The sequence below is a fragment of the Neurospora tetraspora genome (genome assembly GCF_033439725.1).
Source record: "Neurospora tetraspora strain CBS 560.94 chromosome Unknown B0H65scaffold_2, whole genome shotgun sequence".
Taxonomy (NCBI): domain Eukaryota; kingdom Fungi; phylum Ascomycota; class Sordariomycetes; order Sordariales; family Sordariaceae; genus Neurospora; species Neurospora tetraspora.
The window spans coordinates 4,738,685-4,756,715 of NW_026944384.1; the positions used below are offsets into that span (position 1 = coordinate 4,738,685).

The window sequence follows — 18,031 nt, forward strand, 5'->3', positions numbered from 1 at the left end:
GACGGCATCGTAGATGGACGAGTCCTCCCTCCCGACCCCGCACAACTTTTGGGAGCTTTGTGCGCGGTCCCAGCCGGGCGAGCTCCGGTCTGATGCTGACTTGGTCGATATCGCGGGCTCGATGACGATTTTGACAGACAGCAGCCCAAGTGTCTGGGGAAGATCCTTGGAGCTGACCTAATGGCGAAAGATCAGACGGACACCAAAGCATGAATACCTCGTGGCAAGCTCGTGGCATGAATGATAGCTCCATCTTCCCGCCAAAGCGCGAGTCGATTTCGTCCGGAATCAAGACAGCAATGGAAAGGCATGATCGAAGTGGCAACTGAATCGAAGCCGTTGAGGACGAGGTTCCATCGCCAGGGGAAGTTGGCCAAGCGGGGAAGTTCTAGACGCAAGAGTTATTTTTGATCTCGTGATTGACTTGATGAAAGGGAGGGAGGGCTGGAGGCGCAGCTAAGAGTTTGGAGAAGAAGAAGGCCGAAGGAAGTGTAATGGAAGGAGGCTTGGGAGCGAAAGTTAGAAACAACGAAACAAGAAGTTGCCATGGTGAAACAAACGAAACTCCTCAGCAGTTCAGCTCCAGCCCCTCAAGGCTCGAGCGGTGGATACTCTCTGTCCGATTATGTAAAACAGCAGCACTAGACCCTAACCCTATAGTGCTATGCACAGCATACTCAATCGAGTCAATCCAGCACTGCTTTTGCCGTTCATCACCTGTCTCCATGTTTCATTCATCCAGGCCAAGACGACCGAGGGCAGATATGCATCTCGTCACGAAGGGCTGTGTGACAGAGGCAAGTACATGACTATATCTTGTCAATAGACACAGCAGCATAGCATGCCGGGCTCATTAATCTTAAATCGCCCCCAGTCGCGGAATGTGTCCGCAACATATCGCTTCGTTCTCCGCAAAAGTCCACGTTCATCCTCCCGTTTTAAACTTGGTTTTAAGCCGCAAAGAGATCGACAACTTGTTTCCTGGATTGAGAACATTCGGTACGTCTCGCGTTGAAAGCTGCCGTGAACGACGCTTTATTTGGAATTGGCGAATCAGGCCTGCATCTTGATGAAACAACTGAATGTTTGAGCCCCCGCATTCCCGGCAATGTGTTAGATGTAGGTAGATGTCATGTGGACGATGACTTCACCTATTCAACTTTTCAACCCCCCCGTCCATATTCGAGAGTGTATGATGTTCCTACCATATTGCCTGACTAGATTTAGTATCTACTCAACGGCGAAAGGGGCAGCAGGGGAGCCATCAAGGGCGAGACCGGAAACCCGCTTGTCCGGACTCACTATGACTAAAGGAGCCGAGCACACGGCCTTTGGCCTTGACAATTGATGCAACGTGGAACCTTCAGGGTCTTGTGAAATCCGAGCCGAGTGGTAGCAGCTAGGCCCAACTTTGCTCGTGGAATAGGTATCAGTTGAGGGGCTGCAGGATAGTTCAATGAGTGATCGTGATGGCAGATAGACGATAGCCCTGCCGTAACATTCGGTGGTTACTGAGCATGGCTCTGGAGTAGGAGTGATGCTAGTGCTGATCTCGGCAGGCCCTTTGAGGAGTTGATTTCCGCGTAGAGATACTCCGATACGGGCAATGGGACAGGGTAGGCGAGCTGGCGATGATGCTCGGAAGGCGGCGGTGGTGAATCAATCCTATGTGACGGTCGCCCGGCCAGAATTCCGATGCTCTATCATCCGTTATGGTGCTTGGTATGCCTACTGTGTAGCACGAGCAAGGAAGATTCGGCAACTCGCTTAAGACGTGACCCCTGAACGATTCACAAACCGTTAGGAAGGGCTAACCGGTTCTGTGCACGCGTCCGTCTGGGCAGCCCATTGTTGGCGGGAGAGCGAGGTTCCGTCTTGTCGAGAGAGTCGAGCAAGAGAAAACTGAGGGCGAGACCGTGATTCTGGGTCACGCCGGCGTCTCAGGTTCGATCTTGGGTTTATTGAAACCCCAAAGTGCAAGATCTCGAAGCGGAGGACGGCCTGAGTTATCCAGAGGGCCCCATCTCGGCTCTACTTGCCTTCACAAGTTCACGATACCCCCGGGACTCGACAACTAGCAAGAGCACCGACCTCGGCCTGCGAATTCATTACCCAGATTAGATTTGCCTATATCACATTTCAGGTATGCCCGCATCGGATCATGCCACAGTGATGTCGGCGACCACTATTTGCTCGCATATGCTGTGAGGATGCAGCGACAGTGAGGGGATGTGATAGAGGTAATATAGGGGAACGGTATATATTAACGTGTTATCACCTGCAGGTCCCGAATATCAAAACTTTGTTCCTTCTTCCTGGTTGATACCACCCCCTATCTGCACTTCCCATGAACTGTTTCGTTTCGTAGCCTGGGTCACCATGCCCATGCCCGACGACCTACATCAATATTTGCGCGGTGAGTAGGTAACAAAACGGCATTACCTAAATACTATGGCGATCCTGGTTAGTATGTCGGCAATTCATCTTGGGCATGTAAGTCCCTTGAAGCATCATTGGGACATACAACCGAAACGAACCAAGTACCTACCTTTCAACACAATGGAAACATCTTGGACTACATAAACAGACACCACCGAGCCGTTTGACAAACCGGTAAGTTGGGTCCCAATCATCACTGAATCCTGACTTCCAGTTCCTTTTGGTTCGAAGGAGGCCGGGACGAATCAATGAAAGAGAACTGCTGTGCCAGTTTTCTTTTTCTCTCTGAACCATGAAATCCTTCTGGTGGCCGTAACGAAGCCATAGGTCTATAACGGCTCAAAAACGAGTGTGCCTATGCGATGTTTGAGAATTGGTAACCATGGCGCGAGGGTGAATATTTCTGACGGTGATTGATGTCGAAGAGTCAGTCGGGCGTGTAAGTCGAGCTTCTCCCAGTTGAGTGGAGCGAGGGACGTTGTTCGCTCCCGTCTGGTGCAAGGAAGTGGAGGTGGTCAAAGCTCAAGCTACCGCTCTATCGCGATAGGAAATGCGCTCGTCCTATCGGCTGATGTCATTCCACACCTTACGACCAAGAAGGAAGGCGTGAAGGAAAGTGAGGGTAAGAGCGGCTCTTTGAGATCAAACTTTTGCATTGAAAGCTGAGATTACTAAATAGTCCCAACAAGGTAGTACCACGCTGGCGCACAATACGTAGCGGGAATAATTGCAACAAAAAGTGGTCAGAGTCCCCGAGACGTCCGCTTGATGTGGGGTAGAGGTCTTCTTCGAGGGGCCAAGTTTGCTCAACTGTCATCACCATCACCATCCTCGTCGTCATCACGATCACTGCTATCAGCAGCATCAACAACATCCTCCAACCTCCTCTCCTCCCAGTATCAGCGTGGCCGTTGGTTTGGTTCCAGCACCGCAAACATGGCTCCCATTCGCGACCCCAACACCTTGTCCAACTATGACGCCTGGAGGACTCGTCACACCACGGCGAACCTCAAGATCGACTTCACAGACAAGTGTCTGCGCGGCTCCGTCATCCTCGAGCTCGAGTCCCAGACGGACAAGGCCAGCAAGGAGATCATTCTTGACTCCAGCTATGTTGCCGTGAGCTCCATCAAGCTCAACTCGGCCCCCTCGACGTGGGAGACCAAGGCCCGCACCGAGCCGAACGGCTCTCCGGTTCACATTGCCGTACCTGAGGGTGCCGCCAAGGGCGAGGTCGTCAAGGTCGAAATTGAGCTTGCCACCACGGACAAGTGCACTGCCCTGCAGTGGCTCACCCCGGCCCAGACCAGCAACAAGGCGGCCCCCTTCATGTTCAGCCAGTGCCAGGCCATCCACGCCCGCTCGCTCTTCCCCTGCCAGGACACCCCCGACGTCAAGAGCACTTACGACTTCAACATCACCAGCCCCTACGTTGTTGTGGCCAGTGGTGTGCCCGTACCCAACGAGACCAAGGATTTGGGCGAGGAGAAGTTGTACAAGTTCCAGCAAAAGGTCCCCATCCCGTCCTACCTCTTTGCCCTCTCATCTGGAGATATCGCCAGCGCCCCTGTCGGCAAGCGCTCTTGTGTTTGCACCGGCCCCAACGAGCTCAAGGAGTCTCAATGGGAGTTGGAGGGTGACATGGACAAGTTCCTGGAGGCTGCGGAGAAGATTGTGTTCCCTTACAGGTGGGGAGAGTACAATGTTCTTGTCCTCCCCCCTAGCTTCCCTTACGGAGGTGAGTGCAAGCACCGAGAAAATGGGTCTGAAAACGTCTTGTGAAAGCTGACCATGTGGCCCCGAAAGGCATGGAGAACCCCATCTTCACCTTTGCGACCCCCACCATCATCAGTGGCGACAAGCAAAACATTGATGTTATCGCGCACGAACTCGCTCACAGCTGGAGTGGAAACCTGGTCACCAGCTGCAGCTGGGAGCACTTGTACGTTGCAGGTTACTGATCATTTGTTCGTCAACGAGTGCTAACACCTGGGCAGCTGGTTGAACGAAGGATGGACCATGTATCTCGAGCGCCGTATTCTTGCCTCTATCCACGGCGGTGATGCCCACTTTGACTTTTCCGCCATCAGGGGCTGGAAGGCGCTGGGTAAGAACTATTGACACAGACCAGACTTGAATAAGGAGGAATTCCCCACTAACACGTTTTCCACAGAGGAGGCCATCAAGGAGTACGGAGAGGATCACGAGTTCACAAAGCTCTGCATCAGCCACAAGGGTATCGATCCCGATGATGCCTTCAGCACGGTTCCTTATGAGAAGGGTTTCCACTTCGTCTGGTCTCTCGACCGCCTTGTAGGAAGAGAGAACTTTGACAAGTTCATTCCGCACTACTTTGGCAAGTGGTCCAACAAGTCTCTCGACTCGTACGAATTCAAGGACACCTTCCTCGAGTTCTTCAGCGCCCCCGAGTACTCTGATCTCAAGGACAAGATTGCTTCGATCGATTGGGAGGGTCGCTTCCACAGCACCGGCCTTCCCCCCAAGCCCGAGTTCGACACCTCCCTTGCGGACGTGTGCTACGAGCTGGCTGAAAAGTGGAAGAGCAAGGACTTCACCCCTAGCCCATCGGACGTTTCGTCCTGGACTGGTAACCAGGTGTTGGTTTTCCTCAACGCCGTGCAGGACTTTGAGGAGCCCTTGACGGTTGAGCAATCGGTAAGTTTCAAGTGTCTTGACTCTCTATTGCCAGTCGGCAGCATGCTAACACCCTCGCAGCAAGCACTCGGCAAGGTCTACGGCCTCTCTGAATCCAAGAACGCCGAGCTCAAGGCCGCCTACTACCACATTGCGATGCGCTCCAAGGACGCCAGTGCTTACCAGGGCGTTGCTGACCTCTTGGGAGAGGTTGGTCGCATGAAGTTCGTCCGCCCTCTCTACCGTGGCCTCAACAAGGTCGATCGAGAGCTTGCGCTCAAGACCTTTGAGAAAAATCGTGAATTCTACCACCCTATTTGCCGCCAAATGGTTGAGAAAGATTTGGGCGTTGCTGAGGCGGCCAAGTCGTCTTAGGCGGTTTCTTTCTGTTTCGGGGGAAGTCAGTGACTACTAGGTAGTTCAGGGTATGCCAACCTGAGCTGTTAGTGTTTAGGATAATTAAAAAATGGGTGATGATGGGTATCAGCATGTTCACATAATAGCAACCTCGGGCAATGCTCATGATGGCGGCTATAACTGTTGTGATTATATATCTGTGGTGCCGAAGGTGGTAGATGACCACCTACATACCTCTACGTATCAGAAGCAGCTTGTTAGCTGGAAACGTTTTTGGTGGGTCAAGTACATACAGCACTTTGTGAACCGTCCAAAAAGGATTTCATCTCTTTCCGTCTGAAAGAAACATATTGGACGACTAGTCAAGCTGTGATGTTGTCACTTGTCAGGGACATGAAGAGAAGTGACCAATGAGAGAGCGATCCGCTGCCGGAATCTAGCACATGCCAGGGCGTGCACGAGCACAGCGGGCATCTCCTGGTTTACAGGGCAGTGGTGACACTGCTGCGCGCCTCGCGTCACAGGCTTTCCTTCCAAGCTATCACGTTCATAGCGGCATGCTGCGGGGACACTCTTTGCAGAAACCCGCTGCAGGCGCCAATGGCGGGATCGAATCGAGGCAACGACTCAGCTGGAACCCGAAGCAAGGAACCAACAACTACAAGCCAGCTGCCAACCTGTCAGAGTCAACCGAGCACGGGCAGGCATCGTTCGCTCCCTTTCCTTCGACCAGACAACCCGCGTCCTGTTGATCGACACCTTGACTTTTTGTTACGAGTTGACGATTTCCCGAGCATTGCCTGTTGCGCGACACAATACGCCGGCTTTGCAGCTTCCGGGCTGCGGTCGTTGAACGACTGAACACGCAACCCTAGGACCCTACCAAGCTAGCATCTCCCTTTTGCGACAGCGTCAGCGGCTGCCACAACAACGGCGACGATCACGGGCTCTTCACGGGCACTTCACACTCCACGGCCCCATATCCCCAGTCGCTCTCCCCCGTGCGCCGTCACCCGCCCACCTGCAGCGATTTACCGTCGACCAGGCGACAGGCGACCGTGGTAAAGCAACATAATACGGCAGCGAGCCACCGACATCTCGACTATCTCTCCTAGAAACCGAGCTGGCCTCGACCCTTCCGCAGCAGCTCCCGGCGCATGGTAGAATGAGTGACGTTGCCGTTCGGCCGGATCTGGAAAACACATGTTGGCACGTTCGGAAGCTGTAACCACGCCCGAATAAGATCGACTGTTTAGAGAAGCCCTCCCAGACGAATCGCGAACCTCTTTCGACAGCTCCTTGGTCACTCGTGTGGCCAGCCGATATATATATACAGCACTGTGACGCTCCGCGACACCGGCAGAGCTATCTCGCGACGCCATGGCTCCAGGCGCGGCCCCAATGGGGGGTGGAGGAAACATCAAGGTTGTGGTCAGATGCCGTCCCTTCAACGGAAGAGGTGAGTGTTTATATACGCGAAAGCTCTGTTACCGGCGCTGAAGAGCGAAACCTTTAAAGAAGGGAAACCCACGGAAAGCGCTCGTTCCTACGTCATACAGACAGACACTGATGATGCGACTACCCGATTCCAGAACACGACCGCGGCGCACAATGTATCGTCGAGATGAAAGACAACCAGACGGTTCTCACCCCTCCGCCTGACGTTGTAGCAAAGGGTGGTAAGGACCAAGGCCAAAAGGCTTTCGCTTTCGACAGGTCATACTGGTCCTTCGACAAGAATGCGCCCAACTACGCCGGACAAGATCAACTACACGAGGACCTGGGCAAACCGCTGCTCGACAATGCCTTCCAGGGCTACAACAACTGTATCTTTGCCTACGGTCAAACCGGTTCCGGCAAGTCCTACTCGATGATGGGATATGGCAAGGATGCTGGTATCATCCCCATGATTTGCCAGGATATGTTCAAGAGGATAAACGAGATGCAACAAGACAAGAATCTGCGCTGTACAGTGGAAGTCTCCTACCTCGAAATTTACAACGAACGTGTACGCGACCTGCTCAACCCGGCGAACAAGGGCAATCTCAAGGTCCGAGAACATCCGTCAACGGGTCCCTACGTCGAAGACTTGGCGAAGCTTGTCGTGGGGAGTTTCCAGGAGATCGAGCACTTGATGGACGAGGGAAACAAGGCTAGAACAGTTGCGGCCACCAACATGAACGAAACCTCCAGTAGAAGTCATGCTGTCTTTACCCTAATGTTGACCCAAAAACGATTCGATCCCGAGACGAAAATGGAAATGGAAAAGGCAGCCAAGATCAGTCTGGTGGATTTGGCAGGTTCGGAAAGAGCAACGTCTACCGGAGCTACCGGCGCCCGTCTAAAAGAAGGTGCCGAAATCAACCGGTCTCTGTCGACACTTGGGCGCGTTATCGCAGCCCTAGCAGACCTCTCCACCGGGAAAAAGAAGAAAGGGTCTGCGGCCGGCCAAGTACCATATCGTGACAGTGTCCTCACCTGGTTGTTGAAGGATTCGTTAGGCGGCAACAGTATGACGGCGATGATAGCGGCCATCAGTCCAGCCGATATCAACTACGACGAGACGCTTAGTACACTCCGTTATGCTGATTCGGCCAAGAGGATCAAGAACCACGCTGTTGTCAATGAGGACGCCAATGCCCGCATGATCCGCGAGCTAAAGGAAGAACTAGCTCAACTGAGAAGCAAATTGGGCGGTGGTGGAGGCGTCGGTGGCACTCATGTTCCGGGAGAGGAGGTTTACGCAGAGGGAACGCCATTAGAGAAGCAGATTGTCAGCATCACAACGCCGGACGGCACCGTCAAGAAGGTCTCCAAGGCCGAGATTGCAGAGCAGTTGAATCAGTCCGAGAAGCTTCTGCAGGATCTGAACCAGACATGGGAGCAGAAGCTGCAGAAAACCGAAGAAATCCACAAGGAACGTGAAGCTGCGCTTGAAGAACTGGGCATCAGCATCGAAAAGGGCTTTATCGGCATGTCGACCCCCAAGAAGATGCCCCATTTGGTCAATCTTTCGGACGACCCGCTATTAGCAGAGTGCTTGGTGTATAATCTGAAACCAGGCTCAACAAGTGTCGGCAACGTCGAGTCAAACGCGGAGAACCAAGCAAATATTCGCCTCAATGGGTCGAGGATCCTCCACGAACACTGCGTTTTTGAGAACGCGGCTGATGGAACGGTGACTGTCATCCCAAAGGAGGGTGCGGCTGTCATGGTGAACGGCAAACGAGTGACTGAGCCGACTCGACTTCACTCTGGATACCGCATCATTCTGGGCGACTTCCACATTTTCAGGTTCAACCATCCTCTTGAAGCGAAAGCGGAACGAGCAGAGCGTGCCGAGCAACAGAGTCTGCTGAGGCAATCCGTCACAGCAAACCAATTACAGGCCATGGAGAAATCACCAGCTCTAAGTCCCAGACACGACCACCACAGAAGCCTTAGTACGGCAGTGTCTGAAGGCGACAGCAGCCGTCCAGATTCACCCGCGCCGTTTTCAAGAAACACAAAAGAATCAGATTGGTCCTTTGCGCGAAGGGAGGCGGCAGGGGCCATCCTTGGAACGGATCAAAACTTTGCGAAACTGACAGACGAAGAATTGAATGCCCTTTTTGAGGACGTGCAACGAGCACGAGCTGAAAGAGTGAATGTTCGGGAAGGGGATGAAGATATGGAGTCCATGGCGTCGTATCCGATAAGGGAGAAGTACATGTCCACCGGCACTCTCGACAACTTCTCTCTGGACACCGCCCTAACCATACCATCCACGCCCAAACACGGAGAGACGGAGGAGAAGCTGGGTCAGATTCGAGACGTGATGCAGAGCCAACTCGACAAGCAGAAGGAGGAGTACAAGGATCAGCTGAAGACGGCCGAAGCAGCGAACGTGGAGGTGGAGGAGATCAAGAAGGAGAAGGCCAAGATGGAGGAAACGTTGATGCAGCTCAAGGTCGACATGCAGAAACAGCTGGAGGTGCAAAGACGCCAGTTCGAGGACAAGATCGAGAAGTTGGATCCGCTCAAGCGGCCGAAAGCGAACCCGAAGCTCTCTGCAGACGAGATTGAGCGTGCGAAAGCGGTGGTTAAGAAATGGAGGAGTCGACGCTACGTCATCATGGCCGAGGCAGTCTTGCAGCATGCTGCCACTCTTAAGGAGGCACAAGTCATGAGTCATGAGCTCAATGAGAGCGTCGTCTTCCAGTTCACGATCGTAGACGTCGGCCATCTTATTTGTTCATCTTACGACATGGTGCTTAATGGGCTGACTGGTGAGGGAGACGATATTGCTCTCGAAACAGCACCGAAGCCGTGCGTCGGCATTCGCGTCGTTGACTACAAGCACAGTGTCGTCCACCTTTGGAGCATAGAAAAGCTCCACGATCGGGTGAGGCAGATGCGGCAGATGTTCCAGTATCTGGATCAACCGGAATACGCGCAACACTTGAGCCTGGGTAACCCCTTCGTGGAGACATGTATGCCACAATACACATTGGTGGGCGAAGTCGATGTCCCGTTGAAGACCGTCTTTGAGAGCCGGGTACAAGACTTCACCCTCGACGTGACATCCCCGCACACATCACACGCTATTGGCATGATCAAGCTGGCGTTAGAACCTTCCAGCGCGAGGGCGCCGACAAATACGCTCAAGTTTAACGTGGTCATGCACGAGATGATCGGATTCGCTGAACGCGAAGGCACAGAGGTGCACGCCCAGCTTTTTATCCCTGGCATTTCTGAGGAGGACGGTATTACCACCACCCAGATGATCAGGGACTTTGACGAGGGGCCCATCCGGTTCGAGAGCGTTCATAGTATGAGCATTCCGCTGTTTGCGTCTCAAGACACGTCGTTGAGGGTGGCTATTTTCGCCAAGGTTTCAGCGATGCATCTTGACAAGCTGCTCAGCTGGGATGACATGCGCGATGCGGTACCGATGTCCCAAAGCAAGTCGAAGGGTGCAAGAATCAACGAATCCCACTTCTACACCGAGGAGAAGCACGACTTGCTTGCGCGGGTACAGATACTGGAGCTGAACGAGGAGGGCGATTATGTGCCCGTCGAAGTTACACAGACAAGCGAGCTTGATAACGGCACGTTCCAGCTTCATCAAGGGCTGCAAAGACGGGTCGCCATCACCGTTACCCATAGCTCGGGCGATGCTCTACCATGGAACGATGCAAAATCTTTGCGCGTCGGCAAGATTGCACTCCTGGATAGCGCAGGCAAAACACCCGACATGGGCTCTGCCAGTCCTCCTCTGCCCCTTCGACTCGTATCTGAGCCTACGTTCCGGGTGAACGCCAATGGAACCCGGAGCGTTACCCTGATCGGACAGTGGGACTCTAGTCTTCATAATTCGTTGTTGCTCGATCGTGTCACGTCAGAAAAATACCGCGTGCAAATGACTGTCTCCTGGGAGATCGATTCGGAGAAGCTCGCCGAGCCGATCAAGTTCTCTCTTCCGGTTGCCGTCCAGATCGTGTCTCGCAACTTCGTCCGCCAAACGTCCATGTTCTCCTCGCTCTGGCAGAACATTCGCATCGTCCATTCTTCCACAGGTATCTTCACGGTGCAGATGCGCCCGGCGCCTATCAAACGCGTCGGTGACCTATGGCGAATGAGTAGCCAGCATGACTATGTCAAAGGCGAAGAGAACCTTGGGACTTGGACGCCAAGGGGCGTGTCACTCGTGGCAGACTACATCACTGCACGGAAGAAGAAGAGGATGATGACGGAGCTTACTGCGGTGCAAGGGTGCTTGAGAAAGCTTGGATTTAGTGATCCGAATGACTTGTCGAATGGAGTGGATGATGTAGAGGACAATTCTGATCTGCCACCACCTAAAACCAATAGTGAGACGGACTCCATTGCTGAGCTACTGAAAGATGACCCGCCAGAGGTGTCTGAGCTGTCGCCGTCCCAAGAACGAGTGTCTCCAAACGACGAAGCTGCACCAAGCGCCGAGTCAAAGGAGGAGGAGCATGAAAATGGTGCAGAACCCAATCAACCCACGCCAGACGCCACCGACTCCGCCAAACCTCCTTCGGAGTATACGGACGCTCAAACCTATCTTCTCAATCGTTGCCTCGAGCTCTGGCAATGCTACCCAGACCCAACAGTCAAGATCCTCAGCCCTGCTAATACCGACCCGCCTACTGATGGCTGCGCCGACTCCAATTCTGATCAGAATTCCACCTTGGAGTTTATGGCCTCCGTCATCCGCGTGCCCAAGAACCCCACCGTCCTCAAGGGTGGCTACCTCCTTGTCCCCAACAACGATGCGACCAAGTGGAACAAACGGTTCGTCGAGCTGAGGAGGCCATATCTCCACATCCACAGCGTCGCAGATGGAGAGGAGATCGGGATCGTCAGTCTGAGGAACTCGCGCGTCGACAGCCAACCGGGGATATTAGGTTTGCTGAACGATGACTATGGCGCTGGGGGATCTGATGATGGTTACGGGTCACTAGACAACCTGAACGGAAACATGGACAACCACCGAGCCACTAACGGTCGCTCAAGTGGGCTCCTAGACACCATTATGAGTGGTAGTTCGGGCGGCTCGGGAGGCAGGACATCCAACAGCAACGTCAGCACAACACCCCAACAACGCCGCTCACCCACCTCCCTCCTCATCTCCTCCCTCTGGCCCACCTTCAGCCCACTCCCTTCGCCCAACCCGACGACTTCCGCAGCCAGGAGCAGCAACGGCAGGCTAGCAAGCGGCGGTAGCAGAGCATCAGCCGTTTCCCTCCGCAGCAACACCAGCTCCCCGGCGTCATCCACAGGCACGCTTGCCACCAACACCAACACCAACGGACCCTCACCATCGTTGGGACCTCCTCATCATCAACAAGGTGGTGCTGGTGGTGGACTCTCCCGCCTGAGCGAGCGGCTGCAGGCAGGCGTGTTCGCCATCTACGGGACGGACAACACGTGGCTGTTTGCGGCGAGGAGCGAGAAGGACAAGATGGCTTGGATTTGGAAGATTGATCAGAGTTATATGATGACTAGTCCGAGCGCGAGCGTGGCGGGGAGTAGAGCGGGGAGTGCAAGGGGCAGTAGGGCGGTGAGTCCGAGTCCGGGGGCGAGGAGGACGAGCGCGAGGGTTAGTCAGTTGAGGTTGAGTTGATTTTTGCCCATGAAGATGGTGATGGTTGGGGGGTGGAGCAAGAAGGGATTGTTAATGGGGAAAGAAGAAAGGGATGGATGGGATGGGTAGCGGAAGTTTGGTTGTTGCTGCTGCTGTTGCTGCTGCTGCTTGCTTGGTACATTACGTGCATTCAGGGATACCCAGTGGGAAATATAGACATCATTATCGTGCGAACTCTGTTTTATATCTTGGTTCTTCTTGGTCTTTTTGGTTGTATATATCTCTGTTGCTTGCTTGCGCTCTAGCTTGACGAGATTCAAGCATGATATATATACATATCCGTGTAAGAGATGCTGAACATGCATATTTAAATATGACGGCTTTTATCTAGCGACCGCCGCCATTGTTTATGTTTTGCCGAATCGGGAAGAAAGCCTTCAGGGGCTTGCCGGGCCCGGGCTCGGGCTGCCTCCCGGCACAGCTCACGGCCGGAAATACTATTTTTGACAAAGCCACTCCGAGACTGGTTTTGGACATTCGACACTCGCTCAGCGCCGGCCTATCATGGGCCACGGTGGCATGGTAAGGGAACATCAACAAGCCGACTGACTCCCCAATGCTTTCGCCAGGCTTAGGGTTAGGGTTTCACCTGTGATGTTGTTCAGTTCTCTTGTAAGCCAGGTTGACAGCTTCATCTTGTGTGAGCTTGGATAGCTGGATGGGAGATCAGTGGGGCATCCACCGCGAACCTGAATATCAAGCGTGGGGCCCTTGTCTTTTAAATACCTCTATGCGCTATCAGCCGCTCGCTTCAAGGACAAGGAGTCCTGTTAATACCGGTGGTTGGCTACATTTTCCTTCATTGCTGTCTAACTGTGGCTTATGCTCTTTGCCCTCCCACGACACCTTACCGCAGTAGACTGCCCCTCTGTGTGCTACCAATATTATGTACGCATATGGTCCATGATCAGTAGAAGTTTGTCGCGGTGGCTGGGCCAGTGCTAGGGTGGGGACGAGTGGCCGCCGTGCCCGGGTTTGGGCTGCGCCTTCGTCATTCGGGTCCAGTCCCTCCTCCTCGATGCGCTGCACGACAGGCGGGCACCCTGGTTGGTGACCCACTTCCGTTCGGGGGTTTCCACTTGCCAGGCACTTGCGACAAGACAAGATTCAGACGAAGACGCTCAAACCACATCTTGCACGACATCGCCAACCTCCTCTTCTTCCCTTGGACCAGCTCAGCTAGCTGTCTGTTTTCCAGCGCTTTACCCTTCAGGATATCTGTCGTCTGACCTCCAAGAGTCTGTACCGTCATCAGCAAACACTTCGGGTTGCTCTGTCACAAGGCTGTTGCACGCGCGCGCATCGCACCATCGCACATACATTGCATCGACATTGCACATTGCCCTGATCCCAACCCGGGCCTTCGTACCTGCCGTTACGGCTGTCATCCCAACTTCGAAACCGGCCTAGCAGAGCATAGACGCCCCGAGTCTCAAGAGCTTAATTCGACGACCGTGATACATCGAGGAACCAACCCAACCCCTCCAGCGCTACACCGCGGTGTTGCCAGTTGAAACAAACAACAAATAAAACATATCAACACCACCGACTCATCATCACAGATTGGCAACAATGGGCTGGAAAGCTTGGGAGCTCGACCCGGAGAAGATCCCCCTCTTCAAATTGATCTTCCACGTTGCCCAGATTGTTTTGGCCTTTGTAGTATGGTGTTTGGAGATTGCCGTCTTCAAGGCTGATAAGGTGCCCATCAATGGCCAAATTGGCTGGACCTTTGCAGTGGTACGTCGAACTCACGTATTTCCAATAGAGGAAAACCAGAGACTGATTTTGCCAAACCACAGTTCTTCATTTCGATACCCGCGTGGATCTACCTAGGCATGGCCCCGCGCTTCCCTCGGACACGCAAGCTCGCCCAGCCGCATGCCATGCTCGCTGTTGACGCCGCATTCGCCATCATCTGGATTTCTGCCTTTTCCACCCAGGCTGCATTTAATACTGCTGGATCATGCATGTCTGTATGCGGCATCAGCAAGGCCATCGTCGGTCTTGGCTTCTTTGTTTTGTATGTCCCACCAGCGAGCGCAAAGACCCCCCTCGACCCCCTCACTAACAAATCTGATATTCAGCCTCTTCTTCTGTGTCACCACGTTCCTGAGCATCTACACCCTCATGTATTACAAGTGGAACAACCGCCTCCCCGGCTACGACAACCTGCACGCCCGCAACCAGAACATCGACCCCGACAAGGCCGCCTTTTCGCTCGCCCCCCACGACGAAGAAGCCTACGCGCCCGTCAACATGAACGACCGGGACGACGAGCACAGCCAGATCGGCGGCGGAATCGGCGGCCACTCGGACTACGACGACACCAACACGCACCTCGGCGGCCAGATGGGCGGCGGCGGCGGCGGACGCTCCGACTACTCAGACCCCTACGGCGCCCCGACGGCTAGCAGCCTCTCGGTCGACCCGTACCGGGGCCACACGCCCCTGAGCAACATGACGCCCGATCCGTACCGCGGCCAGACCCCTCTGAGCATGAACACGGCCCACACGGTCGACCCGTACCGCGGCGCCACCCCCCTGACCGATTTATCTGCTGACCCATACAACCGCGGCGTGACGCCGAGCTACCTGGGAAGCCAAACCAGCCGGTACGGCGCCAGCTCGGTGGCGCCGTCGGAGAACCCGTTCAGGCAGGATAACCCGTTTGATAATGACAACGACTATCAATCCTCCGTCGGCGGCGGGAGCAGGTATGCGCCGCCTAGCGTGCATGATGGGGACTACGAGGATGAGCCATCGACGAGATTCCCCGCCGCCCCCTACGGCCGGGTAGGAATCGAACGTGGGAACGTGTAAAAAGGGATAAAAGAAGAAGGGAGGGGAACTGAAGTCATGGGATTTGGAAGAGCTGGACTTGGCTGGTTGACTTTGGATTTGGAAGCGGATAAAATACCGGGTAGCCAAGGTATACGCTGCAGCATGCTTAGGTCATGTGTAAAGTGTCTTGGCTACCTGCTTTCTCTTTTGTTACTTATGGGGGCTGGCTGGCATTAGACGAAACATTTGGGCTTTTTCTTCTGTATGTATGTGTGTAGGCTTTTGCTTTATGGGGTGTCGTTGGCGAGGCGTCACAGGTCCTTGTTGATTTATCATGCATGAAAAAAGGAGAGAGATACCTTTATGATTCAACGACAACAAATCACATGGTTCCCATATCGGCTCCGTTGAAATGTTTTATCTATGCCATTCTCTTTATGTCCCCCTTCGTTGTGGATATCTAGTATATGACTCTAGGTGGTATACAATACGATATATGTGGCTGAATTGACTCTAAATTCTTTCCATGTACTTTGAGAAACGCCTAAAACGCCCGTGGCCTTCGTGAATAGTATGTATGCTGCACAGAAAATCCTGACCCCCGTCCCGTCATCCTTTTTGCTTTCTCTTATTATCGCTGAGCAAGGGAGCGGAAGTTAAAATAGTTCCGTCATGGTTGCCGTGCGGGTTGCGACGTTGACCAATGGAGTCCTCTTTTCCACGGTTGGGATTGGGATGGGGGACTTGGGACAATTTGTCCGCCTTTCCACGAGAGCGTCGCCCCATGAAACAAAAAGTGATGAGGCGACAGTGGCGGGGGGAAGAAAGAGAGATTCAACGGCTGCTCCCTAAACCAGCTTCTCCAGTCCGAGAGAGCTCGGGAGAAGAGAGATTTGGACTTGTCTCTCTCTCTTTCTCTGACTGGTGCAAAGCGAGTTGAAGCTCTCTTACTCCCTCCCGCCGGCTCTCCTAGCCCAGCCTACTGGATGAGGCTGGACATTGGTCCAAACATCTGTCGTCCAGGCTCTCTCGCCTCTACCCTTCTCTTCCCAGCACGAACCCAACACCCCATTGCACAGTAATCACACTCCAAAGGTGGCGGTGTTCACATCACACTCGCGCATGCAATTTGCCCCCTTCTTCCTTCCCTCGTTTCTTCGTCCATTTCCTTACTGCAACAAGCCAGCCTTCTTCAACCGCTTGGCAATATCACCCTTGGTCTGCTGCATCGGGTTCAGCTTAGGATCGCGCACCATGGCCGCCACATCGTCGCCGTGCTTAGCCACCAGCCTCTGCAGCCACTCGAGCTCGCGCTCGCTCTGGTACCGCACCGTCTTCTCCACGGGGCGCGACGCCTCCTCCTCGAGCATCCGGATCACCTCGGGCCGGCTGCTCTGGGCAATCATCTCTTGGCGATCGTCGCTGATGCCGTTCCATTCGATATCGTGGGTCGGGTTTCTAGGCTTGGGTTCCTCGGATTCGGAGTCGGACTCGATCTCGTTGAGCGGGTCGTTGAGCGGGTTGTCCGAGCGCAGGACCTTGACGATCTTGCCCGAGGCGTCACGCTCGACCTTGACCTCGCGCACCTCGAGCAGGCCGCGGTCGATCGACTTGACGGCCAGGGGGTCGTCCTTGGTGATGCCGGCGTAGTTGGCGGCTGCCGACTTCTTGGCCATGCCACCGGCGGCGGTGCCGAGCTTGGCGACGAGACCGAAGCGGGAGTAGTTCTGAGAGAGGGTCTCCTTCTTGTTCCTGTAGTACATCAAATTTAGATGTCAGTACTCAATCTTCTCGAAACTTAGAGGAAAAACGGGAGAATAAGGTACTGACCAGGCCTTGGCAACGATACCGCTGCCCTGGGGGTTCAAGTGCTTCTTCTTGATGGTGTGCGTCTGGACGGTGGCGCGAGACGAGCGCTTCTTGCGCTTCTGGAGTTCTCTGCCCATTGTTGGTGTGGTTTCCGGGGGAAAGGTACTGAGTGTTGTTGCTGAAAGGACAGGAGTTCGACTGCCAAAATACTGGAAAAGAAGAAGGCGGGGTGGGAGTGAAACAGGCAAAAACGATGACGGCGACGACGACAACGAAGGCGGAAGTTGACCAAAATTTCTGGGGAAACAACCCCAGAGAACTCGATTGAACTGGAACTGCAATGGCTCCTGTCCGATAAGAGAATTATAGTGGGGCCGCTGTCTGTTATCGGCACCAGTGCTGAACTTTGTTACTTCAGTCTGGTCGCCAGCTGGCAAGACAGAGGGCCGTAACAAAGATACAGTCCCTGAGTGTAATGGTGTATCGTATGTAAGCACGTAAGTTACGCTCCCTCAGCTCTCCAATGCTCTTATCTCTTGCCTTTATCACCATCACCCGTTCGTTCGTCAACGAGGTCTTCTCTTAAGAGTAATGATGGCACTTGCAAGTACCTAACGATCAATCCCTCGGGGATTGGACCCCCAAACTTCATAGCCACAGCCACGGCTTCTTGCCCCTTTGGTGAGGCGCCAGCGGCCGCGCCAGTCACCAAGACGGGCAACATCGTGACCACCATCCACAACCACCACCTCACCATCATCACCATGATCGTCACCAATTGGAGATATGAAAGGACTTATAACCAATTGTTAGCATGCCTACCTACGCACTTTG

At 54.0% G+C, this 18,031-nt stretch overlaps 4 protein-coding genes across 4 annotated transcripts; 3 read left to right on the forward strand and 1 right to left on the reverse strand.

Moving 5' to 3' along the window:
* Positions 1 to 3,375: 3,375 nt before the first annotated feature.
* On the forward strand, positions 3,376 to 5,469 carry B0H65DRAFT_421167 (leukotriene A-4 hydrolase; the record flags this gene model as incomplete). The annotated part of the gene is made up of 5 exons (XM_062824322.1): positions 3,376 to 4,177; positions 4,246 to 4,381; positions 4,437 to 4,546; positions 4,613 to 5,115; positions 5,176 to 5,469. 5 exons carry the CDS (start codon positions 3,376 to 3,378, stop codon positions 5,467 to 5,469), a joined length of 1,845 nt encoding a protein of 614 aa, XP_062684875.1.
* A 1,103-nt stretch (positions 5,470 to 6,572) lies between these two features.
* On the forward strand, positions 6,573 to 12,757 carry B0H65DRAFT_126169 (uncharacterized protein). The gene is made up of 2 exons (XM_062820742.1): positions 6,573 to 6,910; positions 7,044 to 12,757. Exons 1-2 carry the CDS (start codon positions 6,832 to 6,834, stop codon positions 12,581 to 12,583), a joined length of 5,619 nt encoding a protein of 1,872 aa, XP_062684876.1. The 5' UTR covers positions 6,573 to 6,831; the 3' UTR covers positions 12,584 to 12,757.
* A 1,259-nt stretch (positions 12,758 to 14,016) lies between these two features.
* Positions 14,017 to 15,759, forward strand: B0H65DRAFT_126177 (uncharacterized protein). The gene is made up of 3 exons (XM_062820743.1): positions 14,017 to 14,344; positions 14,407 to 14,627; positions 14,692 to 15,759. Exons 1-3 carry the CDS (start codon positions 14,177 to 14,179, stop codon positions 15,425 to 15,427), a joined length of 1,125 nt encoding a protein of 374 aa, XP_062684877.1. The 5' UTR covers positions 14,017 to 14,176; the 3' UTR covers positions 15,428 to 15,759.
* Positions 15,760 to 16,442: 683 nt separating this feature from the next.
* B0H65DRAFT_126183 (ribosome biogenesis protein Nop16) lies at positions 16,443 to 17,530 on the reverse strand. The gene is made up of 2 exons (XM_062820744.1): positions 17,219 to 17,530; positions 16,443 to 17,140 (listed from the first exon to the last, which is right to left on the reverse strand). Exons 1-2 carry the CDS (start codon positions 17,332 to 17,334, stop codon positions 16,558 to 16,560), a joined length of 699 nt encoding a protein of 232 aa, XP_062684878.1. The 5' UTR covers positions 17,335 to 17,530; the 3' UTR covers positions 16,443 to 16,557.
* Between the last annotated feature and the right edge of the window lie 501 nt (positions 17,531 to 18,031).